The sequence below is a fragment of the Protopterus annectens genome, chromosome 10.part0, assembly GCF_019279795.1.
Source record: "Protopterus annectens isolate FY-2018-M chromosome 10.part0, PAN1.0, whole genome shotgun sequence".
Taxonomy (NCBI): Eukaryota; Metazoa; Chordata; order Ceratodontiformes; family Protopteridae; genus Protopterus; species Protopterus annectens.
The window spans coordinates 296,700,259-296,728,155 of NC_056744.1; the positions used below are offsets into that span (position 1 = coordinate 296,700,259).

Here is a 27,897-nt window from a genome sequence, read left to right on the forward strand (position 1 = left end):
TAAATGTCTTAATGTGATAATTTCCTTACCTGACCTTCAGCTAAAGCCTGAGCGGGATTTCCTACTTATTGACAAATAAAGCACCTTACTTAATAATCTGCACACATTCACCACAGATGAGCAGTACCAAGGTGATGGTGGTTGGTGGTCAGCACTTGTTAAAAAACAGTTAAGAATGTAGCAAGCTGCTGTAAACTCAGCAGAAAATAAGCACCAAACTTATAACGGCAAATGGCATTATTTTTCAGTGAGAATTTTATGAAATGATTTACCTTAAAAATGAAACCTTGGCAACTGTTACTCAGTGTTACGTTACATATATAAGTAGAATGCCGATACTAACCTTTCTAAAACTTTTTAACTAGGAGTTATTGGCTTACCACCCCCCCCCCCCCATACCCACCACAACACTTTCTAGTTACAGTAGGAAGGAAATTGATAGTAAGGGAAGGGAAGCAAAAACAGAACAGAATATATCAGTAGCATACATATTACTAGCATATTGTGATGCATGTGTATGCCTGCATCTGCTTAAGCAGACTTTATAATAAGAGTATAGAATTTGGCACACTTCACTCAGCTACAGAGGTCTGATAAAATGCAGCTGCTTTTTTTTTTATTTTTTTGCTTACCTGGAGACTCAGCTGCCAAACTCAAAGACAGAGAAAGCAGAGTAAATTTTCTCATCATCATCATCCTGCCTGACAAGGGTAGGCGCTGCGTGAACTCTGCAGATTTGCAGACCTTACGTTATATTTATTTTTATTTACATACTTTCCTACTTGCTTACTATTTGTTCACTGGCACATACCTCTCAACTGTACAGATTTTGGCTGAATGTCCAGATTTTTGGATCATACTTTTGGCCTGTTCCTCATAACATTTGTGGTTTTCTGGCAAATCACTGGGATGATCTTAGGACTGAAGTCACTAAATAATGACATACATTTGAGTTTCAGACTTCAGATCCTTCAGAAAATGTATGTTTTTGGGCCTTTGTCCCCCCATTTTGTCAAGCCTTGTCCAGATTTATTGCATTAATAGGTTGAGAGGTATGTTGGATATGTGGACTGACTAGTCTAGTGACCTTTTTTCTGCCATGACCTGAGCACAGAGAACAGAAAATATACCATGGTTTTTCTAATAAAAAAGTATATAGAGTGAGTACATAAATTCAGAATAAAATGGTATGATTTAACACAGATAAGTGTAAGATTAAAAGATCCATTCAGAGTGCATTGTGAGGGGAAAAAATATATGGGTTGATTGAAATTCGTCAACACTATCATTGGCCGACATCTGTTTAGTTGACAGAATTTAGACGACTAAACAGATGAGTGGCAGGTGTACGAGATTGCACAATTCTCGGGGTATGGGTGATTTTGAAGTTACTGTATATACACACACATACACACACACACACACACACACATATATATATATATATATATATATATATATATATATATATATATATATGAATGAATGATGTACTCCTGTACTGGCAAGGTCCGAGTGCAGGTAACACAATCACTTAACTTTATTATCTGCACAGTAGGCAATTTTATTCTGCCCCATACAGTTGGCAATGGCTGTCAATTTATTTTTTTTTCATCTGTCAGCTTAACCTTAGAGGCATATACATTAGAAACATTAAAATTAAACATACTTGCAAAGAAGCAGCTGTACAAGTTAAGTATTAATAAATTACTAATAATGACTCTATACTAATAGTGATTTTTATGATGGGTACTAAAATAATATAACTTTCAAATGCAAAGCAGGGGTGTAGCGGTGCAGAGAGCCCTCCTGAGTGAATAAAACCTGCAAACTTGACAATATGTTTCCTTAAATCTAAGTGCAAGTTTCATGTAATGGTGTACGTACATTGTCGTCTGCTGTCCATGTACCTTAGTAAGTCAAAATCTGAAGTGAAAATCAAACGTACAGTGCAGTAAAAGTAAGCAAAAGCACAGAATGAAAGTATATTATACAATAAAGGCTCATTACTGTTCAAAAATGGACTGACACTGATTGGACATCCCAGCCTATGTGTCGTTTGTAATTCGAGCACATGCCAATAGAAGAAAGTTTGGCCTCTGAAGTACTATTGAGCAGCCAGACTTTCTATTGGTATATGCTGAGGGACAGTGCAAAATATAAGAAAAATCAGGTATGTTCTCTAAAAGTAGATAGAATCTTAACTATTTTTCTTATGTTTTTGTGCCGTTCCTCATAAAAACTGTTTTTTAAACTGTTAAAAAATAAACAGCAGCTGTGATTCTTTTTCTCTGTTGCTTCTCCTGCACTGCATTGATGTACTTGAAAAGCATGGGAACGTTAAGTCCCATACACGTGCAATACATCAGTCTATGGAAGAAAACTTGGAAGAAGACTGAAGTGCCTTAAACAAATACATTATTTAAGAAAAGTAAGCAGTTTCTTTCTTAAACAGTGTAACTGTATAACAGCAATAATCTACTCCTGTTTGTGGGTGTAATGGGATTTACCCACTGTTGGCTTTGTTTGATCTCTTGAGCTTTGCCATCAATGATCAAACCATGACAACCCTGAGTAAATCCTGATACATCCACACACATCCATGGATTATTGGTTAATTGATTCTTAATTGGGATATGGGATCATTATTAACTTTTACAGTAGATGACAGCCTATACTAGCATGTAAGCAGTGGGCATGTAATGCACAAATGGTTTGATTTATGGTAATAATGGAATCAAACATCTTAAAATTGGTAAAATCCCATATAAATTCACACATTACAGTTATGTGATCATTCCAAGTCTATTCACTGGTGCTAGGAATGCCCTGAGAAAAGTAGCAAAATAGTTTTATGTATGTGATTCTCTGCAGTGCTCTTATTTGGTTGACAAATTAATCTGACATTTGTTGGTAAGAAAAAGGGGAACATTTTTGTTTGTACCACCCCACCCACTGACTTTCAATTACTGTTTTAAAGCTGATAAAAATGCAATAAACTATTAAATGATTAAATGGCAAAGAAGTTATATTTTTGTTTTGCATAAGGATTTAAAGTATTAATCTGCATTACATTTTGTTGGACTGTTGTGTGGTCTCTATCACCAAATCAGTCTGAAATGGTGCAAACACAAGGAAAACAAAAGAAATGCATACATCATAAATGCATCTGTTTTCTACATCTAGTCGCTCACAATAAAACACAGATGACGTTCTATATTTGAATGGATTAGAGTGATGGGTATATGCTGCTAAAAGAGCTTGCATTTTCTTTTTGTTTATGGTAGTTTTCAATGCAGAAATAATGGTGCATTTAATTTCTCACTTACATAATGCTGAGGTAGATGGTGAAGCATTAAGAATTGAAGACATAAAGTTGCAAACATGTTTAATAGACTTAAACAGTAGATGTTTAAAGCTGTTTCATAACTGTCGCTTAAGGCCTGAAAGACTTTAAGTTGGTATGCCTGTAAAATTCTCCTTCAGAATTTAAAGTTGTTATATATCTCTGAACTGGGGAATAGGTGTAAAGCTTCTAGTCCGACTTTGTCATCTTACATTACTTTAATTAGGCAATGTTTAGCAGTATAATACTGTCTTACATGCCCCTCAACTGTACAGATTTTCTCAGAATGTCCAGGTTTTGTCCTCATAATTTTGGTCTGTTCATCTTGAAATTTGTGGCTCTCTGGCAAATCGCTGATTGTTGAAGTCACTAAATAATGACATGCATTTGAGTTTCAGACTTTATATCTTTCATAAAATGCATCCTAACATAAAACCTGTTATTCTAGCAACTGTCTAAGTTTATACGAGTGATATTTAAAATATGTCTCTGTTTTAGGGCCTTTGTCCCACCATTATTTTAGGTTTTGTCCAGATTTCCCGTGTTAAGAGGTACGCTGTCTTATGATGTGTATCCCTCCAGTATTTTGATATCACAATTTATGTCCACTGCTTTTGGTCAGTTAATGGGGATTGTTATTTTAATATTTTTTGACAAATTCAGTTAGCTGCATACAACTGTATGTGTATCTCTGTCTATACAGTGGATATAAAAAGTATACACACCCCTGTTAAAATGCCAGGTTTTTGTGATATAAAAAAAAAGGGACCACAGTAAATCATTTCAAAACTTTTCCCACCTTTAATGTGACCTTTACCCTGTACAACTCAATTGAAAAACAAATAAATCTGTTAGGGGAAAAAAATATAAAAAATAAAAAATGTACAGTAAGCTGGTTGCATAAGTGTGCACACCCTTAAACTAATACTTTGTTGAAGCACCTTTTGATTTAATTACAACATTCACTCTTCTTGGGTACACACCCGCCATCAATTAAAGAGACTCTGATTAACCCCAAATAAAGTTCAGCTGTCCTAATAGGATTTCCCTGACATTTACTCAGTTGCCTGCTACAGCAAAAGCCTTGGTTCGCAGAGAGCTTACAAAGCATCAAAGGGATCTCATTGTTGAAAGGTATCAGTCAGGAGAAGGGTAGAAAAAATTTTCCACAGCATTGGATATACCATGGAACACAGTGAAGACAGTCATCAAAAAGTGGAGAAAATATGGAACAACAGTAATGCTACAAAGAACTGGATGTCCCTCCAAAATTTATGAAAAGACAAGATGAAAACTAGTCAGGGAGGCTGCCAAGAGACCTACAGCAGCACTGAAGGAGCTACAGGAATTTCTGGCAAGTACTGGTTGTATACTACATGTGACAACAATCTCCTGTATTCTCCATATGTCTGGACTGTGGGGTAGGGTTGGAAGACGGACACTTTTTCTTACACAGAAAAACATCTAGGACTGGCTAAAATTTTAAAACAATACATCACGTTTCCCAAAAGCATGTGGGAAAATGTGTTATGGTCTGATGAGACCAAGGTTGAACTTTTTGGCCACAATTCCAAAAGGTACGTTTGGCACAAAAACAACACTTCGCATCACCAAAAGAACACCATCCCCGTGGTGAAGCATGGTGGTGGCAGTATCCTGCTTTGGGGTTGCTTTTCTTCAGCTGGAACTGGGGTTTTAGTCAAGGTGGCGGGCATTATGAGCAGTTCCAAATACCAGTCACTTTTGTCCCTAAACCTTCAGGCATCTGCTAGAAAGCTGAAGATGAAGAGGAATTTCACCTTTCAGCACGACAGTGACCCCAAGCATACATCCAAATCAACAAAAGAATGCCTTCACCAGAAGAAAATTAAAGTTTTGGAGTGGCCCAGCCAGAGCCCAGACCTAAATCCAGTAGAAAATCTGTGGGGTGACCTGAAGAGGGCTGTGCACAAGAGATGCCCTCGCAATCTGCCAGATTTGGAGCTCTTTTGCAAGGAAGAGTGGGCAAATATTGCCAAGTCAAGATATGCCATGCTGATAGAGTAAATGTCAGGAAAATCCTACTAGGAGAGCTGAACTTTATTTGGGGTTAATCAGAGTCTCTTTAATTGATGGCAGGTGTGTACCCAAGAAGACAGAATGCTGTAATTAAATCAAAAGGTAATTCAACAAAGTATTAGTTTAAGGGTGTGCACACTTATGCAAGCAGCTTATTGTACGTTTTTTATTTTTTATATTTTTTCCGCTTACAGATTTGCTTGTTTTTCAATTGAATTGTACAGGTTATAGATTACATTAAAGGTGGGCAAAGTTTTGAAATGATTTATTGTGGTCTAATTTTTTTATATCACAAAAACCTGGCATTTTAACAGGGGTGTGTACACTTTTTATATCCACTGTATATAGATATAGATCTATTTTTATCTATATCTGTACCTCTCTCTGGCTGTTTGTATATATATATGTGTATGGCATTGGATCAAACGTCCGATGCCTGGACACACAGAAGGTCAACAGTATTTGGTCGGCAGAGACAGAGGGCTGAAGGTGTGCAAGATGGACAGTCCCCAAGTAGAAGAATATTTCCTTTTCCCGGGGATTGTACAATCTGTGAGTTAATATATATAGCTAGCAAGGGATGTGGGGGTGCAGGGTGGCCTGCCCCCCCTGCAAAAACACTTGCCATTGTTTTTTGTCTGCTCCAGGGTAATTCCTGGAGCATGTACAGAACTTGTCGGTCTCGCTGTGTTCGATGTTTTTTGACCTGCTTTGTGTTGGAGCAGTGGATGTTCGATCCAATGCCCTACACCCAAATATATGTGTACACACACACACATACGCACACACACACGCACACACACACACACACACACACACACACACACACACACACACACGCACACACACGCGCACACACACGCACACACACACACACACACACACACACACACACACACACTTCCTTTGGAATGTGGGAGGAAACCAGAGCACCTGGAGGAAACACACTCAAACACAGGGAGGTCATGCAGACTCCACACAGATGGCACCCTAGCCTTGAATTGCAGTAAGGCAACAATGCTGTTCACTGTGCCACTATATATATATATATATATATATATCTGCACATGGTTGTAGTTCATAATAGCTAACATCTAAAAGATGGAACTTTTTTTTTCTTTGTTTTGCTGGCTTGAGAGTCTGAAGTCACTTAATACCGGCTACTGTATGAGACCGCAGTACAGCAGGAACTGGGAGTTTGCCTATTACCTGCTGCTGTATGATCTCCGAGTTGGTATATATAATTAGCAAGGGGCATGTGGGTGCAGGGAGGGACTTGCCCCTGCATAAAAGTGTTTTTTATGTTTTTATTGTTGTTTTGTGCTTTGATCTTCTTAGATAATTTTTTTCGCTCATGTGAGAGTTCGAAAAGGATGGACATGGCTGTGGTGAATACGTATTTTAAGAAGAGGGAGGAGCATAGGGTGACATACAAGAGTGGAGGAAGATGCACACAGGTGGATTATATCCTATGTAGGAGGGCCAGTCTGAAGGAGATTGGAGACTATAAAGTGGTGGCAGGGGAAAGTGTAGTTAAGCAGCATAGAATGGTGGTCTGTGGGATGACATTGGTGATCGAGAAGAGGAGGAGGAGTGTGAAAGCAGTGCCAAGGATTAAATGGTGGAAGTTAAAAAAGGATGATTGTGAAGTAGAGTTTAGGGAAGAGTTAAGACAGGCACTGGGAGGCAGTGGAGAGTTACCAAATAGCTGAGTAACTACAGCAGAACTAGTAAGGGAGACTGCTAGAAAGGTGCTTGGTGTGACATCTGGACAGAGGAAGGAAGACAAGGAAACCTGGTGGTGGAATGAGGAAGTACAGGAGAGTATACAGAGGTACAGGCTGGCAAAGAAGAAGTGGGATTGTCAAAGAGATGAAGAAAGTAGACATGAGTACAAGGAGATGAGGCGCATGGCAAAGAGAGAGGTGGCGAAAGCTAAGGATAAGGCGTACAGAGAGTTGTATGAGAGATTGGACACTAAAGAGGGAGAAAAGGACCTGTACCGACTGGCTAGACAGAGGGACAGAGCTGGGAAAGATGTGCAGCAAGTAAGGGTGATAAAGGATAGTGAGGGAAAGGTACTCACAAGAGAGGAGAGTGTGTTGAGTAGATGGAAAGAGTATTTTGAGAGGCTGATGAATGAAAAGAATGAGAGAGAGAGAAGGTTGGATGATGTGGGGATAGTGAATCAGGAAGTGAAACAGATTAGCAAGGCGGAAGTAAGGACAGCTATGAAGAGGATGAAGAATGGAAAGGCTGTTGGCCCAGATGACATCCCAATGGAAGCATGGAGGTGCTTAGGAGAAGTGGCAGTGGAATTTTTAACTAGATTGTTTAATGAAATTTTGGAAAGTCAGAGGATGCCTGAGGAGTGGAGAAAAAGTGTTTTGGTACCTATCTTTAAGAATAAGGGTGATGTGCAGAGCTGCAGTAACTACAGAGGGATAAAATTGATCAGTCACAGCTTGAAGTTATGGGAAAGAGTAGTAGAAGCTAGGTTAAGAAGGGAGGTGATGATTAGTGATCAGCAGTATGGTTTCATGCCAGGCAAGAGCACTACTGTGTCTTTGTAGACTTGGAGAAAGCATATGACAGGGTGCCTAGAGAAGAGTTGTGGTATTGTATGAGGAAGTCGGGAGTGGCAGAGAAGTATGTAAGAGTGGTACAGGATATATACGCGGGTAGTGTGACAGCGGTGAGGACTGCAGTGGGAGTGACAGATCTGTTTAAGGTGGAGGTGGGATTACATCAAGGATCAGCTCTGAGTCCTTTCTTATTTGCAGTGGTGATGGACACGTTGACAGATGAGATCAGACAGGAGGCCCCGTGGACTATGATGTTTGCAGATGACAATGTGATCTGTAGTGAGAGTAGGAATCAGGTTGAGGAGACTCTGGAGAGGTGGAGATATGCTCTAGAGAGCAGAGGAATGAAGGTCAGCAGGGCTAAGACAGAATATATGTGTGTAAATGAGAGGGAGGGTAGAGGAATGATGAGGATGCAGGGAGTAGAGTTGGTAAAGGTGGACGAGTTTAAGTACTTGGGATCAACAGTTCAGAGTAATGGTGAATGTGGAAGAGAGGTGAAGAAGAGAGTACAGGCAGGGTGGAATAGGTGGAGAAGAGTGTCAGGAGTGATTTGTGACAGACGGGTACCAGTAAGAGTGAAAGGGAAGGTTTACAAGAGGCTAGTGAGACCAGCTATGTTATATGGGTTGGAGACAGTGGCATTGACAAAAAGGCAGGAATCAGAGCTGGATGTGGCAGAGTTAAAGATGTTAATATTTGCACTGGGTGTGACTAGGATGGACAGGATTAGGAATCAGTATATTAGAGGGTCAGCTCATGTTGGACAGTTTGGAGACAAAGCAAGAGAGACGAAATTGCGTTGGTTTGGACATGTGCTGAGGAGGGATGCTGGGTATATTGGGAAAAAGATGCTAAGGATGGAGCTGCCAGGTAAGAGGAAAAGAGGAAGGCCTAAGATAAGGTTTATGGACGTGGTGAGAGAGGACATGCAGGCGTTGGTGTGACAGAGCAAGATGCAGAGGATAGGAAGAAATGGAAAGAGATGATCCGCTGTGGCGACCCCGAACGGGAAAAGCCGAAAGATGATGATGATGAGAGTTCAATTTTATATATACACACACACACACACACACACACACACACACACACACACACACATGAATTAATGTAACTGTTGGTGGGAGAGGTAGCAAGTAGATGTTAAGGAGTAGTAAACAGATTATGATTTCTCCATTTTACTGTGTGGGTTCCTTTGGGTCTGAGGTTTTGTGTGTTTTTACATGGATTTACACGTAGGACTGTTGCAGGGAATTTGTTAATTTTCATCATGATTGCTCATTTTTTCTTCAGTTTCCAGTTTTATAGGTATGTTTAGCATCTCACTTTGCAGTAGAAGAGTACATAATTTGTTGTATTAGCATCGAGCCATTTCAGTGTTTCATGTAATGATTTGGCAGAGAGGGTTGTGCCTTTTGAAGGATGGGATGAGGAACATGAAATGTGATACTTAGTAAGCAAGGCAGCCATGTTTTTTGATTAGTTACAGAATTAGTCCTCAGATGATAGCAAGTTTCTCTCCAGCAGAAATGCAAGAATGAGATCCTTGTTTAACTTGCTTTTGCTAGATATGAAAGCAGGAATCCAGGGAAGCTAGTGGCCCCAAAAGTGGACTATTACTAAAAGTGCAAAGTTAATAAGATTTGCAGCAGATAATGACATCACATATTTTTCTTTAGTAACTGTCATCAGTCCAACATTACATAAATTCCTGACTTCCCATAAACCTCACTTCTTCTAAACATTATTCTGCATGTATTCTTCCTTTGTTCCTACAATTTTCATGTATTTCTATATAATTTGCTCCTTCCTTTTCTAAGGATCCATCTTACAGTTCTTTATAATATTCAGTAGTTTAAAGTTAGTTACAGTTAGTTCAGACTTTGATTTCTATTTTCTAGTAATTCTGTTTTTTGGCAGCCAACAGAATTAAACGTAAGGCTTTACTATGCCTACGCAATTCAGGTCCTGTGTCCCAGCTCAAAAAAGAATTTCCTTAGTTACAGCCATTTGCTCGACCTACATTTCTAGAGAGTTTTCTGCAGAGAATTTTTAAATTCTGCCAACTTATTACACTCCCATCACACCTGCAATATTTGCTACCTACCTGAGGAAAAATTCTTTGAAGTCTTCTTGCGGATATAAAAATACCTATGCAAGAGGAAAGTCTCCAGTGTGTAAAGTACATGCAGTTTATTTCCAGACCAAGCAAGATGTTCTTCATGTTTCACTGTTGCAGTCATTACATTTGGGTTATCTGGCTGCAGGTAGCCCTCAGATGGCCTGAATATCCAAGTCTTGGATTCCTGCGTTGGATGCTGCCTCTTCTTCCATGACGTCAGGGGTATAAAACATGCAGCCAATGTCATTACATCAGTCTTTCTTGCCGCGCTGTGCCCAAAGCAAAAGCAGTTTGCAGGTGCTGGTCGGCTGACTCCTGAAATTTTCATTTTCGAGTTTCAGAACCGAAGTCTTCAAAAAAGCTAAGTACCCCGTTGGGCATCCTTTTTCTTGCTCTTAACCAATGTCAGTAAAAGTTAACAATTGTCTTACCTGTGGAAAGCAAATACCTCATAAAGGTTTTCATTCGTACTGCATTCCTTGCCTATGCCTAGACCACGACGTCCCTCGCTGTCAGTTTTGTGCCTTATTCAACCCCTGAACTATTCATCGTTGGTCTATTTTTGCAGCAAATTATTTTGGTACTCGGTTTAACTATCCAGAAATGGCTTCAGTAAGCCAACCGACTACTGATATTCTGAAAAACACAAGGATAAAGACAGAGACAGACCGCATAGGTCCAAAACTGCCGAAGACGCTTCCGTTAAGCTAGTCACCAGTACGCCGGTACTTAGTGAGGCACTGTCGCAGCCCCTGATGCCCGCTACTTCAGATTCGCAGGGTTCTATTGAGACCCATTCGGAGTCCAATATGCCACGAGATACTTCTTCGACTATGGAACCTTTGGATGTCTCTATCTTGGATGGGTCCGGAGCCGCTGTGCAGGCACCGGCTTGTGAGGGTGTATTCAGGCCTACAGCTTTGCATTATAAATTGACGCCATCTTCTTCATCAAGGCCTAAAACTCGACCCACGCCTAGAAACTGATGTCCAAACCACATGGTCAGGCCCATTTGCCTAAAGAACAAATGCTTAGAATGGCTGAAGACCTTATTACTTTAATTAGGGGAAGCCAGCTTTCCCCCTCTAAGAGACCTAGGACTGATTTTCCTTCTGATTCTTCTGATCAGGATTCTAAAATTTCTGTTTCTTCAGATTACCAGGATTTGCCCTTATCTACCTATGAGGATTCTGATGCAGAGGATTCCATTCCCTCTGTTTCCCCTCCAGAATATTTTTCTTTTGGTGAAACCTTGCACACTGTTAGGGGGGTATTTCTGCTGGGAAAGCCAGGATTACTCTGACTCCAAAAAGAGACTTAGGGAATTCTTACTCCTCCCTCAACATAGGCCTTTAGCTATCCCTCCTGTTCTGGACATTGTAGATGATGCCTTCTTGGAATCTAGCCTGGCCCCAGGCACTTTACCTCCAGCTCCCAGAAAACCTGACAGATATTACAGAGTACCTGACTCTCACAAGTTCCTCTTCAAGAATCCTACTGCAGATCCAGAGACCATTTCCCAAGGACCAAAGGGCATTAAGGCTATTGCTGCCAAAAACCCTACTCCCTCTGATAGAGATTCCAGGGCCTTGGACAGATGGGGGAAGAAGGTATGTACTTCTGCTACTTTGGCCATTAGAGCCTTAAATTGCCAGTTTCATATGTTAAGGTATCAGCAGCATATCATGGGACTACTTAAACAGAAAATGATGTTAATTCCTGACCTTGCTGAACATAAAGAATTACAGGATTTAATGCATTCTGCTGAACAAGTTTATAAACATACTTTGCAATGTGGTTTTGACTCTTTAGAAGCATCTTGCAGGGCTGCTGTCACTGGGTTTGTACATAGAAAGCATGCTTGGCTTAAGGAGTAAAACTTACCAGATCATGTTAAAGCTAAATTACTGGATGCTCCCTTAAACCAAGACCACCTGTTTGGCAACAAAGCAGAAGAAGTCCTTAAAAAGATGGAGGAAAACGCTAAATCTATGCAAACTGTTAAAGATTTCCTGCAAGTACAGCCTCCCAGATTTAGTAGGCATTGGCCTTCTAAGAATTGGTCCTTTCCAGTCTTGTCCAGGCCTTTTCAGTCCAAACCCAACAGCAGACCACCTAGGTTACAGTCTCCAGCTACACACAGGCCTAAGCAATGGGGGGTTCCCACTTCCAAAGCTGTAAGTAGTAAGACACCCCCCCCCTATGGAAAAATGTCACAGTGACTTAAACTTAACCCTTCCAAGCCCTACTCAACTGCCTGCTCCCTTAGGAGGAAAGCTCGCCTTGCATGCAAAAAACTGGGAACTCATTACCCAGGACAAATGGGTTTTAAATATAGTTTTCCAATGATACAGATTCCACTTCCACACCTTACCAACCCCAAACGTTTGGCCAGACCTACCCCCAAATCAGTGGGCAGAGGCTCAATAGCAGGTTCTCTCTCTTCTAAGTATCAGGGCTATTCATCCTGTCCCAGCAGAAGAAAGGGGACAAGGTTTTTACTCAAGACTTTTCCTTGTACCCAGAAAAGACAGCTCCTGGCATCCTATCCTGGACCTCTCTATTCTAAACACCTTTTTGGTAATCCCAAAATTCAAAATGCTGTTGCTTCAACAGCTGCTTCCTGTGCTAGGCAAAGATGCCTGGTTGGCAACCTTATACTTAAAGGAAGCTTGCCTGCACATTCCAGTAATGGAATCTTGCAGGAAATGCCTACGCTTCAGGGCAGGCTCAATGCACTATCAGTTCTCTGCACTTCCCTTTGGCTTATCTACTGCAGCCAGGGTATTCACAAAGTGTCTAGCTCCAGCCATTGCATTTTGCAGGCAGAGAAATATTCAAATATACCCATAACTGGACGATTGTCTGATTCAGGCAGAAAGCCAGGACATGCTATTAAAACATCTGGCATTTGTAAAGAAACTTCTAACATCGCTGGGGTACACCATAAATTAAAAGAAATCTTGTCTAGAACCCTGCCAGCAGATTGTATTCCTTGGAGTAAGCTTGAACACAACTTCCCACATGGCTTACCTCACGCCAGAGAAACAAGTTTATTTGACAGCCTACTTCAAACTACTGGCCGTAAAGACCCAGCTATCTGTAAGGTCAATTTTGCAAGCCCTGGGGTTCATGGACTCTTGCATTCTACTAATTCCGTATGCAAGACTACATATGAGGAAACGACAATGGTATCTAAAAAGTCTATGGTGTCAACATTCTCAGGACCTGGAAACAATGATTCCTATCATTCCTTGTATAAAAACAGAGTTCCTTTGGTGGGCAGAGGCCTTCCACCTCAAAAAGGGGCTCCCTTTCAATCTACTCCCTGCCACCCAAACCCTGACTACAGATGCATCAGACTGTGCATGAGTGGCTCACTTGGCAGGGCAGTGCATTCAGGGCAAATGGAACCCGAGTTAGATGCACTTGCATTTCAACCAAAAAGAAATTTTAGCTGTACAGAATTCCCTGACAGCCTTCAAGGGCCACATCCTTCCAGGACAATTATTGGTAAAGACAGACAACACCACAGTTATGTGGTACATAAACAAGCAGGGGGGAACCCAGTCGTATCTCCACTGCAGACTAGAGATGGCTCTGTGGAACACAGCCTTGAGCTACCAAGTGCACCTACAAGCTCAATTCCTGCCAGGCAAGCTAAATTCACTGGCAGACTACTTGAGCAGAAATCTCTTGGACCCACAGGAATGGAAACCGGAACCAAAAATATTCAACCTTTTGAGGAACAAATGGACTCCAAAGATAGACCTGAGTGCCTCCCCCCAGAACTACCAATTGGATAAATTCTGCACAAGGACTCCCCGCAGTTAAGCTTGGAAAGTGGATGCCCTGTTCTGTACCTGGGAAAGCCTCTTGGTTTATGCCTTTCCCCCTCTGCCTCTCCTCTCGAAAGTTCTGCTAAAAAGATCAAACAGGACAAACCAAGGACAATTCTTACTGCACCAGACTGGCCTCGTCAGCACTAGTACCCCTTCTTGCGCAACATGATACTGCTGGATTCATGGCATCTACCTCAGACACCTTCCCTGCTGTCCCAGCAGTCAGGCCAGATTCTGCACCCTCAGCTTCAAACCTTGAACCTTGCAGCCTGGCTAATTCCTTAAGCTCTCTTATAGCATCCCTCAGTAAGGAGGTGCTAGAGGTCATTCTGGAAGCAAGGAGACTAGTACTAGAAAATCCTATGCTGACAAGTGGAAAAGATAGTGTTCCTGGAGCCAGACCCAGGGTATGGGCACTATGGTGCCCAGTTTACCTCATATTCTTCAGTACTTAACAGAAGTGCTCCGCAAGGGCCTATCCTTCTTGTCAATTAAAATTCATCCCTTTGCAGTTTCAGCACATTATAATAATGAACCACCCTCTTATCTCACCCACTGTTAAAGCAATTCCTCAGAGGGGCTAAAAATATAAGACCCCCCCAGGCGAGCCCCTACTCTAGCCTGGGATCTTAACTTTGTATTGGAAAAACTCACCCTCCGTCCATTTGAACCAGTTGCAACTGCAGAGTTGAAATTCTTTTCTTGGAAAAAAGCCTTCCTTCTAGCCATCACTTCAGCAAGAAGAGTGTCTGAATTACAGGCCCTCATGGCAGTGGAGCCCTTCATTATCTTCCATGCAGACAGGGTTTTCCTCAGGACCAATCCTTCCTTTATGCCCAAAGTGGTGTCTAGTGTTGCCCTAAATCAGTCCATTCATTTGCCTACCTTTTTTCCTAACCCACAAAACAAAGCAGAATGAATTCTGCACTCTTTGGACGTGCACAGACAGCTTAGTTTTCATTAGGACAGGACTAAGCCTCTCAGGAAATCTGAACAGCTGCTAGTTGGCTTTGCTGCAGGGGCAGAGGGGAAGGCCATTTCAAAGCAAAGCATTTCTAAATGGATAACCCATTGCATTCATTTCTGCTATAAGCACCATGGAAAACCTACCCCACAGTGGATAAGACCTCATTCCACCAGGGCTGCATCTACCTCTACAGCCTTTCTCAGAGGGGTCCCTACCAGGGACATCCTAGAAGCTGCTACCTGGAGCTCTGTTCATACCTTCACCAAGCATTACCACATGCCTATTTTTTCCTAAATCCAGGGTTGGTTTTGCAGTTTTGCAGGGCTTAATAGCTGGCCCTAATTATCTCTAACTTCCTCCTCCCTTCCTTAGCTTTGGGATTCTACCCAAATGTAATGACTGCAACAGTGAAACATGAAGAACATAGTACAGTTGTGTACACTTACCATAAATGTAGATGTTCAAGTGTATTCACTGTTGCAGTCCTGGTTTCCCTCCCTCCAGCCCCCTGACTTCTCTTGGCTCTACCTTTCCTTATTGTTTGGTGTATTTGTGCTTTCTGGTGTATTTGCTTTTTGTTGGAGGTGTAACATAACATGTAATTGCTTCCCATTATGGGGGCACCTGACATCTGCGGCAAGAAAAACTGATGTAATGGCGTCGGCTGCATGTTTTATACCCCTGATGACCCGACGTCATAGAAGAAGAGACAGCATCCGATGCAGGAATCCAAGACTGTGATATTCAGGCCGGCTGAGGGCTACCTGCAGGCAGATAACCCAAATGTAATGACTGCAACAGTGAATTCACCTCAAACAGGTACATTTATGGTAAGTGTACACAACTGTACTTTCTGCCTTTTCCTTTATTTGCCTGTTTTGGTATGCATCCAGAAGTCTCTCAGTTACTAAGCTTTGCACACTACTTTTGCTGCTCTTCTCTTTGAGCTTGGATTATTTATTAAAGCTATTGAATCACATATGTTGTCTGCACTTTGAAGTAACAAGTTACTAAAAGCAGCATAGTTGTAGGTTTGTTGATTCATGAATGCATGGCTGATAGTCATTTATAAATGCAGCAGTACAAGTCACACTGATGCACTATTCGGAGTACTGCTATATCTAATTAAAAGAGAATTTGCATAATTATGAATCACTCAACTGGGGATTTTGAAAAAAACTGCTCAGTTGAATACCCTGACAGCCTCTTCTAGCAAGTAGTACATGTAAGTAGCAGCCCATGGCATCACATTCCTTACTAGTCTTTCTCTGTCACACACGCACACACACACACAAAACTTGCATACTGTATCTACCCTAGATGGTATCAAATATGAAAGACTTAGTAGAGCAGAGCCAGTATAGATCTAATTTCTGCCTTCATGCCTTCCTTGTCCAGTAGAAAAGGGCACAGACAGACACACAGTCATACATCCTGCAGAGACATTGAGACAATCATTCATATATATACACACACACAATACCTCTCAACCTCTTAGCAAAAGAATTTTGGACAAAACCAAAACTTTTGGGTGGACAAAGGCCCAAAATCAAGGACAGAGTTTAAATATTGTTCTCATAAACTTAGAAAGTTGCAGGAATAACAGTTTTGCATTAACATGCATTTTTCTGAAGGATATGAAGTCTGAAACTCAGATGTCTGTCATTATTTAGTGTCTTCAGTCTCAGTGATTTGCCAGAAAACCACAAATTTTATGAGAAATATAACGACAGTATGAGGCAAAATCTGGACAGTTGAGCGGTATCTCTCACACATTTGTACACATACAAACACATTCAGTACCATAGTTCTCAAACACTTAACACAAAAAGTCTGGACAAAGCCAAAAATAATTGGGGGGAGTAAAAGTACAAAATTGGGGCCAACTTTTAAATGTTACTCTCATACACTTAGAAAGTTGGTAGGGTAACAGATTTGTGTTAGCATACGTTTTCTGAAGGATATGAAGCCTGAAACTCAAATCCCCTCCAAAGCTAGCTACGAAAATAAAATTGCCACTGATTCTAAAGACAACCTCAAAGCATTCTACAGCTATGTCAAGAATCTCAATAGCAACACTCAGATCTTCTCCCGGCTACAGAACAACGGCACTAGATATACAGAACCAACTGATATTGCCAACATCCCGGCTGATAGGTTCAGTGCAAACGTTACCCCCCACCCCCCAAAGGGCCCATCCCTATACCGGAAGAATGCATAGCCCTTGTAATCACGAATGCACAAGTTAAGACAGCACTCTCCAAAGCCAAAAACATGGCATCCCTGGGACCAGACAACATCCCAGGCTGCGTTCTGAATGAACTACAGGACAAACTGGCACCTCACCTAACTACCATGTTCAATTATAGCCACACTTTAGGCTTTGTGCCTACTAAATGGCACACAGCAACGGTTGTCCCACTCCACAAAGGCAGCTCCACGGACCCTGGGAACTACCGCCCCATTAGCCTGACAAGCCTGGTCTGCAATGCCATTGAATGTATCATCATGGATCTTATAAACAAAGACATAGGTAACCTGCAAATGCTGGACCCCCACTCAATTCGGGTTGGTAAAAGGTAGATCATGTCTTCTAAACCTGATTGACTTATTTGAAGCAGTCACCAAAGCCGTGTACGAGGGTAAGGTGGTGCATACAGCCTATTTTGACCTCGCCAAGGCTTTCCGCACCATCCCCCACTCTGGAATTATAGATAAACTCACTAGACTGGGCATAAATCCCCATGTCACAAGATGGGAGGCCAACCGGCTCACTGACAGTACCCCCACAGTGAAAGTAGCCCACTCCATATCAGACTTCAAATCAGTGACAAGCAGAGTATTACAGGGTTCAGTCCTGGGTCCTGTCCTGTTTAGCATCTATTTCTCAGAAGTCCAGGCTAATACAGCAGGTCTTTGGCTAACAAAGTTCACAGATGACTACAAACTGGGAGCCATAATAGAATCACCTAATGATGTGGACATTCTACAAAGGGGCCTCACTGAGACTGATGCTTGGTGTCAATGTCATGGCCTCAAGCTCAATTCCAAAAAGTGTATTGTCATCCCTGAACTACCACATAAGAGGTAGCCTACTTAACACTGAAAGTGTGATAAGAGACCTTGGGGCACAGGTAGACACTAGTCTCTCCTTTGACAATCACATTGCCACAGTAGTCAGGAAATCCTTCTAAGTGGCACACCTCATCACTAAAGGGTTCTCCTCCAGAAAAAAAAAGGTCATCGTTCCTCTCTACTCATCCCTCATCAGACCCATCATTGAGTACAACACCCCATTTGGCATGTACCTCGGAAGACATCTGCAACAACTAGAAAGGCCACAGAAATACCTCACTAAGAGGATTACCGGCCTGAAACAGATGCCATATGCAGACTGCCTCAAAAAACTCCAGCTCTATTCCGTCGCTTATCGTCTACTCAGAGGCAACCTCTGCCTAACTTACAAAGCCATGTCAAACCCAGTTCTGTTGAACATGCTGCATTTAAAGAGACCACAATCTCTCCGTGCCACATGCTCCAGGGACCTGAACCTTGCCACCACAATAAACAGAACATGCTGGAGGGATAGATTCCTGTCCCAGAGACTTCCCATACTCTGGAACAGACTACCCATTCACTTCAAGCAAAGCCCCTCATTAGCCCTCTTTAAGAGGAATCTAGACCATTAGATGGGAAATAGGAAATTCACCCCGGGGATTACCTCTGTGGCTGTGCTCGACAGGGGTGCAGGAAAATAACTTTCTTGGGTGGCGAAAGCCAGGAAACTTTTTGGCTAGGCTTATATAGGCTCTAGGGCCAGTAACCTAGTACCTACTTATGAACCTATTATTTAATGACGTTGATCATGTAAAGGAGTTTGGTATAATGGTTAAGGTGTTTACCTCACAAACACATGGTTTGAGTCCACCTCTGAGGGAAATTGGCTAGGCTTCAAATAGACCACAAGGGCAGCTAGTCAAGTACTTACCCATGAACCTTGAATGATTTGCCAAGAAATCACTAATTTTATGAAGAACAGACCAAAATTATGAGGCAGAAATGTAGACAGTTGAATAACATGTTCAGTGCCTACACAGTTTTCTTCCACAATCTTCCCAGCAGTGTCAGCCACAGGTCACATTAGGCAGTGGTCATCTACCACTCATAGTCATACACACATATATTTCCAGAACTCACTTGCACACTGTCCATATATACACACGCGCACACACACATTTGCAGCAGTCTGTCACATGCATACACTGCAGTCTGTGTTGCGCCACAGTACTTCCCTGGATTGGCAGTCTGAGTAGGGTGAAGCTGCTTCACTTCACCGTATATAGATTTTCTCATCTAGAAAAATGTATAGGTATGCAGAACTAAATTGCTGTGTACACTTAATGTATTTTATACAGTACTTTACATGGAAATTGATTTTATGGACATCTTTGATTTGCCCTGTCATGCAATTTAGCCTACACAGTTGTGAACTGGGATGCTAATGGTCCTCATTAGCATAGGCCCCACCCCTTAGTGCCACTTGCAGTGTGGAATTTCTTGCTGCTCGACTGAGCAATACAGCAAAAAATTGTGTAACTGTGCAAACTGTGGGTTTTTTTTTTAATACAACAGTATTTCTGTCCTTATATAAATACTAACAATTGTGTTTCTTTTACTGTAATGATGTTGAGACTTCTGAAACAAAGTGCTATACATACACAATGATGTGTTTGATCTTTTATAACCTGTTACTATTATATAGTACATGCCACACATGAGCACTGCTACATATTATATTTAGCATCTCTCAACTATCCTCCATCATTATGTATGTTTTTTGTATTATTTCAATGTCTTATTGCATTTCTTTTTTTTATCTTTCACTTGCATGGTGTAAGTGTAGAATTTATATGTGAAAATAGAAAAGAAGTCTGTCTTGTGTGCTTAAAGGACTATCAGAAATTAAATGAAAAATGAATAAATAAAAATAATTGTTAAGCTATACAGGATATTCTGATGCTCAGAAAATTCTATAGTAATTTTGAGATTAGATCACATGTGACAATACTGTAAGAGAAATTGAGAACAAATAGTGTATTTTTTAACTATCATTTTAGGAGCTATTTAAATGAACTGCTGTGATAAACCCATATTTTCTATTTATAGGCTCTGCAGTTATCTATAACTACACAATATCTGAAATTGATGAAATGATCGAACTAAGAAAAATGGTTGGTATCTGCCCACAGTTTGATATAAGTTTTAATTTTCTAACTGCGGAAGAAAATTTAAAGACATTTGCTGCTATCAGAGGTATCCGACCAAAGGATGTGGACCAAGAGGTAATATTAAAAATGTTGTCAGTATTATTTATGTATGTGTGTATGTGTATACATATCTATCTATCTATATCTGTATGTATATATATATATATATATATATATATATATGTATATTGTCTGATTCTCACAATCAAAGCATAGAACTACTGTTTAGTTACTTGAGCAAAAAAATTATGACTTATGTATTCATACTGGCTGATTCTTCCAAATGGCACTTGCATATTTGACATGGCTTAGTGGTAAATCACTTTGGCTGTGGTGTGCAAGGTCCTGGGTTCGAGCCTTGCAAAGACTGGTTATTTTCTTGTTTGCAATGGCTTAGTGGTTAAGTCCTTTGCCTATGGTGTATGGGGTCCCTGGGTTCGAAACCGGCAAGGGCTGTCTATTTATACCAAACAAAGCTCCTCATTAGCACTCTTCAATTAAAATCTTGATAATTGTATGGGGAATAGGAAATTCACCCCGGAGATCACTTCTGTGGCTCTGCTCAACAGTGGCACAGGAAAATAATTTTCTTGGATGGTGAAAGCCAGGGTACCTTTTTGGCTAGGCTTATATAGGCCCTAGGGCCAATAGCCTAGTACCTACCTATGCTTTTCTATTTTCTTTGCAGTGCTTTAGAAAACATAATTTGCTTTGGTAGCCTCTTTAACATTGCTACTTGTTTGCTGTACAAGGGTTGGGAGTTGGTTTAATTATTAAAGTGTTTACCACACAGTCACAAGATACAGGGTTTGATTCTCACCTTTGAAAAGGAAATTGGCTAGACTTAAAATGGCCCACAAGGGCAGCTAGCCTAGTACTTACCTATGGACCTGTAAAGTTAATTGCATCTCTTCATTGCTTTACATAAAGTTAATTCATAATAGTCTTCCCCTCTATCATATCTACAATTTCTGCTTGAAGACTGCTTTATAAACTTAATCAGCTTCTCCAGCTGATATCAGTCATACTGGCATTGGTCTGCCAACTACTGTCTGTCAGATTTATTCTTTCTGAAAATCAAGAATAGTGGTAAAGATTTGAAATGTTAGGATTCAGCAAAATGTGGTGGCTAAAAGAAAATCTGGAGATACATATACTTAGTCTGAGATTGCACTTTTTTGGAATATTCCCTTTGCTCTGAGATATGTCAATCTCGGAGTTGGTATATGTAATATGTACATGTAAGTTTAGCGTATATGGGGAGCTTACACCACACCTGCAAAGCAGAAGAGTAAAAGAGAAGAGCAGTGTTCAGTACTGACTTTTCTGTCTTTTAGTGTTTCATGACTAGGCAGTCTAAATCTCACCATTTTAGTAGGGAGCTAGAATAGCAGGCACACCATAGGGGTGCACTGTGTGTCACTCAGGAAGAGAAAATACAAGTACAGGTGTCATGAACACTTTTGTTTTTACTTCTTTTTGATTTCCTCTCACTAAAAGAGGAGGCATCCTAGGGCAGTGATACTATTAAGTCTGTCAGGTCATTCAAATTAGGAGGGATGTATAAGAGAGACTTCCCTATATGTGACTTATGTTTAAAATTCTAAAACAGCAAACCAGAATCCAAACCATGACAAAGAACAGCTCTGAAACAGCTGAAGACTGCAGTGACTGAAACTTTAATGAAAAATAAATCTGTCATTTTTGAGAGGGCCCCTGTAACATTAAATCATAACATTTTGGTTTTACTAACCTTTGTTATCCTGACCAATAATTTCTTCATGTGTGTTAGTCCACCATACGTGGATGGAGAAAGAAGCAGCCATCCTTAATTAAAGTTGGTGCATACGTATGTCTAATGGTGTTGCATATGTATTGCTGGAGACAATCTTGGTTTAAATTGAAAAGGTCAGTAATAAATTGGATGACATAAACCTAACGCTGTGTCATACAGAGATATAGACCTGAATACAGCCTTGTTTACCGTGGTTCGGTTAGTGCCCCCAGCACTACAGGAACTGGATACACTGGGAGAAGAGTAAAGGGCAGAGCACTTTGTCGTGTCATTCAGAGATGGATTGGGGTGTGCATCCTTACCATGAAACAGGTATCTAGGATCATCACTGGCGGAGATGGCAGAGGACAGTCTTTGCTGTCGTATGCAGGAGTCAGGATTGCTTGCTTGGGATGATACCCCCTCACAGAAGTGGGACACAGCTGAGTGCAGTCATCCCATTGCATCTCTGCCTGCAGTAGCGTGCTTGCACAGGTGCATGGAGAATAGGGCAAAATAGGAAAAACCTCAAACCATCTCTGAAGTCTTCATGAACAATGTCCCCTTCTGGCTAACCCTTACCCTAGTGAAGAGGAACAAAAGGACCAGTTGGCCAAGAGATAAATGGATGACTAGCAAGCAGAAGAGGCAACGTGAGGCAAAAAAAACTAAATGAATTCATTGGATTGCATCATTGATAACACATTCAGATTAGAAAGAAAAGTCAATAAGATCTTGAGTGATCATTGTGCTGCCAGTTTAGCCTAGCAGTAGGAAATGAAGGCATTTAAGTACAGATTAGGTGTGGGGTAGTATGAGGAAGAACTGCAGGTGTACCTGAGAGAACAGCCAAGTGAATTAATGGCCCCTTTGACTACAGAGGAAAGCTGGGAAATAATGAAGGGAGAGATGTAGAGTAAAACTCCAGGAAGTGGTGGTTTACTGACAGAACTATACGGACAAGACAAGATAAACATAATCTGGTTGCCTGTGTGTTGGGAGTATTTACTGAAGTTATTAGGAGGAGTTTTAATCCTTAGTCAAGGAAGCAAGCCGTGTCAGTGATTCTCCTGAATGATGGTGAACCTCTCTTGATTGCCATCTTCCTATAGTCCAGTGTCCCTAATTAATCATATTAACAAATTATTCATGCCTATTGTAGGGGTGATATTAGTGGAATTTAGGCCAGGTTTGATTGTGAATGGTAAGTGTGGGTTTTTTGAGTGGGTGCTGCAGATATTTAACAATATATTAACAACAGAGTTGCTAAAGAGGGCAGCACAAGAGAGTAATGATGAATTATTAATGGTAAGCCTGAATAAGGAGAAGATATTTGGTAGAGTTGAATAGTACTGTATGGGGAAACTTTTAAATGCTCTTAGATTTATAACAGAATTTATAGACCTGGTTGTGTCACTGTACTCTCATTCATCAGATAAGATAGACGCACAGTAGTCTATTCAGTCTTTCTGAAGCTGTTGCGGGGGTCTTGTCATGGATGTTCTATGCTACCTTTAATTTATACTATAATTTATACTATAGTCGAGTCATTGGCTGGAATGATACAAAAATGTATGATAAAAGGATACAAGATAAGGTGTGAAGAGGTGAAAGTATTGCTATTTGCTTATGACGTATTAATTTAAATTACAGGACCTGAATAAGATTTCAGTACTTTATTATCTGTGGCAAAAGTTGGTACTTTTTTAAATAAGACTAAAGCAGTGTCGGTAAATTGTCCTCCATTGTGAAGGCTGAGACAGTAGTATGGGTTTCTGGAGGAAGCTTCCCATATCAGATATTTCGGAGTTTGGCTGGGGAAGTCAGTATAGGAGTTGGTTGCAAAGATTTATAAAGAGCTAATTAATAAATTGTAATCGGACATCAGGAGGTAGTAAATTGTAGGAAAGGAACTAGTCCAGAGCATACAAGCACTGAATATTTTGTGTTGATTCTGCTGCTTTATATATTCCAGGTATTCACAGTGGCTACTTCTTGAACTCCTTTAAAACTGTGATAATACCTGTGATGACAGATTTTTTTGAGGTTGTGTGGGAAGACCTAGGGTATCCTCTGAAGAGTTGATCATTTGGAATGGAATGGATGGATTGCAAGGACTAATAGTTAAGATGCTTACCTCACAGATACGTGGTACAGGCTTTGACTTTCATCTTGGGAAACATGGCTAGGCTTAAAAAGGCCCCTGGGGTCATTAGCCTAGCAATCACCTATGAAATTTGATGAACATTTCATCCTTAATTTAGATGAAACCCTGTGATCTAAATGAAACTACTTGACTTGTTTGGGGGAGCAAACAGGGATATTGGCAAGCAAATTTACAGAGGAGGAAGATAACAGAAAACACCAGAAAAAGAAGTATTTGTGCAGTGGCATTCTGCATTTGTATATATAGGTTTACTATCAAAATGTGGAATGGCACTTACACGAAACTGGGATGACCGAATACGTGCTTTCCAGTTTCTGTAATGCCAATCCAGAAATGTTTGAATTCTCATTAATGAATGGTTGTGTGCATTCACTAATATGGGATTAACATTCTGATAACAGATCGCACTACAGTGGAGATCGGGAAATTTACTCTTTTCCTCACTGTAGTGCGATCTTGGACTTAGAATATATAGTATGCAGGGGGTGTGGGGAGGTGGCTTGCCCCCTACAAAAACATTACCGGTGACACATAATTTCAAAATTGGAAGAACTTCCAGTGTTCAGATGTCATTTTTTTTGCTTACCATTTCTGACATTTTGGTAATTCTGTATTACCAAATTCAGATAACGAATTTGATCGAAGGACAATTGTTTTGATTTTCCACATTTTGATAGTAAACCGTATGTATATATACATATATGTATAATATAATTTTTTATACATCTGACTCTGCTATTAAGAATGCACATCTATTGTAGCTGACAAAGCTGAACACAACTGATAGGTACTTGCACCGGGTCTATACCAAAAGAGCGAAGAGGCGTTTCATCGAACGCCTCTTCGCCGACACATAAACAGCAAACACACTAAAGCGCGAATGCTCAGAACACCGATTTCTTTCCCTGGGAAGGAAATCCGTAGCACAAACATGCTTTCAAACATAACAATGTGGGGGGCTGTGCCCCCACACCCCCCTAACTAAATATACCAACTCCGAGATCGCACTACAGTGGGGAAAGGGGCAAACACACGGGGAAGGCCAAGTGATTTCTTTCCCAGGGAAAGAAATCGCTGTTCTGAGCATTCGCGCTTTAGTGCGTTCACTGTTTGTGTCGGCGAAGAGGTGTTCGATGAAACGCCTCTTCGCTAATCTGATATAGACCCACTTGCACCCACTGCAATTGACAGCTCCATTCATTGATAATCTGCTGTTGCTGCCCTAGGTGATAAAGCCTTTCGTACTCCTGTCTTGTTAAATTAAATGTTCTGATCCCTTTGTGTAGGGAGAAGGACTGACTGACATTGACTGATATTTTGTTTAAAAGTAGTAAGTTGGAGGAGGGCAGGGAAGGGCAGCAACAGTAAAAGCGTAACATTTTTATGGAGCCGGCAAATGGACCGGATTACCTACCATGAGCTGGTGTGGTCTTTTCACTCACTGACAGCATTTTGCTAAAGTAGTTTGCTGGTTCAGTCCCTTTGATCTTTGTTTTCATTTGTCAGTTCATGTTTTATTCATGACAGTTCCAGCGGCACACTTACCAGGAGGCTGGGGGAGCTGAAGCTCCCCCATTGTATCTGCTACTCTCTTGACTACTGTACCAGTTTTAGTGGTACAGCCTTTGCTGCTGCTTTTTCTGTTCTGTAATGTACAAGGATGGCTAATCACTGTTGAACGGCGAAGATCAAGTCATTTCACAAGCCTGGTAAGATGAAGTGATCCTTGCTATTCAGTTGTGCTCACAAGCCACAGCAGCAGCAAACGTTCTACTGCCAAAAACAGTTCAGAAGCTGCAGTTGTACAAGTGTGCATCACTATTGTAATGCAGGGGCAATACAGTAATGCACAAGAACTGGCTGCCCCTCTATCTCTCAACCTGTGAATACAAGAAATCTGGGCAAAGGCTAAAATAATGGGGTGGGACAAAGGTCCAAAAATAGGGACAGATTTTAAATATTGCTCTTATAAATTAGAAAGTTACTATAATATGAGGATTTGCGTTAGCATGCATTTTCTGAGGGATTTTAAGTCTGGAACTCAAATGTATGCTATTATTTAGTGGCATTGACCCTCAAAACCACACATTGTATGAGGAACAGACCAAAAATATGAGGGATAATGTCTGGACATTCTGCGAAAATTTTGGCAGCTGAGAGGGCTTGTGGAAACCAATGTTTTACCGATCTATGTCAAACAAAGCTCCTCATTACCACTCTTCAAGAAATATCTTGATGATTGGATGAGAGATAGGAAATTCACCCCGGGGATCACTTCTGTGGCTCTGCTTGACACTGGCACAGCTATAGGGTCCAGATCACAGCCTAGTGGGCAAGCTAAAACCTCCAGCACCCTCTCTGTCCAAGCAGTGCTTTGTGTCCCTGCCCAAGTACCTGACACACACACACACTTTGAGATGAGCTATATACAAACACGCAGACACTCCTGGGGAAGGCTGGCACAGATTCTCCAGCTGTGCCCCCTTTTACCCAGATTATATGGTAGTACCAGCTGCCACCACCCACTAATACCAGCTACTAATAATGCCCTTATCAAAGTGTGTCCAATTATTACTGTGTAATATCATTATCCAAATGGTAAGTGTAACTGAACAGCAATGCTTATTGGAGTGACTTGGACAGTATCACTATATACATTTACTGTACTCTAGAGCTTAAATTATCTTTACACAAAACAGCCACAGTTGAAAGGTTTAAAAATATTTAATAATAAATAAGAATACAAGACAATACTTCTTACTACACAGTGCTAGTCAAAAGTTCAGAGATCACAGAGAAATGCTTAAAATAATACAGTAGCATACCTCTTAACCTGGAAACATAAAAGATCTGGACAAGGCCCATGAAAAATAGGTACAAATATGTATGCTGATTAACGTAAAATTTGCATACATAATTACACAACCCTGCCCACTCCAGTGGAATTGTGGGATACCAACTTCCAAATGCAATCTGAAGAACACGAGTGGATGGGAGATCGTAAGTCTCTTCTGTGTCCTTGCTAGACAGAGGTACAGTAAACTAACGTTCTGTGACTTACTATACAGATGCACAGTCAACTAATCTAAAAGGGTGGCGAAAGCCAAACACACCCTGGCTAGGCTTATAATTGCCCTAGGGCAGATAGCCTAGTATCAACCTATGAACAGAACCAAAATATAGCACCAGAGTCTTCCTGCAGCCATTCCAATGTCCTAGCTATTTCACCCAATTTACCATAAACACTAGTGTGTGCATACTGCTTTACTTCTACAATGATTATTTGGCTTTTATTTTTACATTTTATAGCACAGTGCACAAACACTAATAGATATCTGCTAAACAAAGCAATGCTGTCTCACAATGAAAATAGAGTTGGCATTAAAACTTCTCTGCCCTTGAAACTCTCATTCATTGAAACAGCATTGAAACCCACACCACATCCAAAGAAAATGCATCTGGCCAGTGGTGGCTAAAGATTACCTTTGGGCACAAAACAAGAAACATACATGCGTTCTTTGATACACCTTCCTGACTTTATTAAATTATATTCCTTCTATAATACAGCACAATTTTTAGACTTAAGTTAGAGCGCATTTTAAATTTATTGTTTAAACATTTTCCAGTAGGCAGTGAAACAAAATGCATAAATCAGTAATGAAAAAACTGCCCTATTCAGAACATTTTCTTCATAAAAGTCTACTTCAACACACAATTGCATTTTAAATTTATTGTTTGAACATTTTTCCAGTAGACAATGAAACAAAAT

The 27,897-nt window shown here is 40.7% G+C and overlaps 1 protein-coding gene across 2 annotated transcripts in view; it reads left to right on the plus strand.

Annotated features, from left to right (window-relative positions):
- The window catches only part of LOC122813052 (cholesterol transporter ABCA5-like), a 2,390,735-nt gene that overhangs the window by 1,081,814 nt on the left and 1,281,024 nt on the right, over positions 1 to 27,897 (plus strand). For both annotated transcript variants that reach the window (XM_044085171.1, XM_044085172.1), the window contains exon 13: positions 20,087 to 20,262. In XM_044085171.1, coding sequence (XP_043941106.1) covers positions 20,087 to 20,262 — 176 coding nt within the window. The remainder of the gene's footprint in view (positions 1 to 20,086; positions 20,263 to 27,897) is intronic.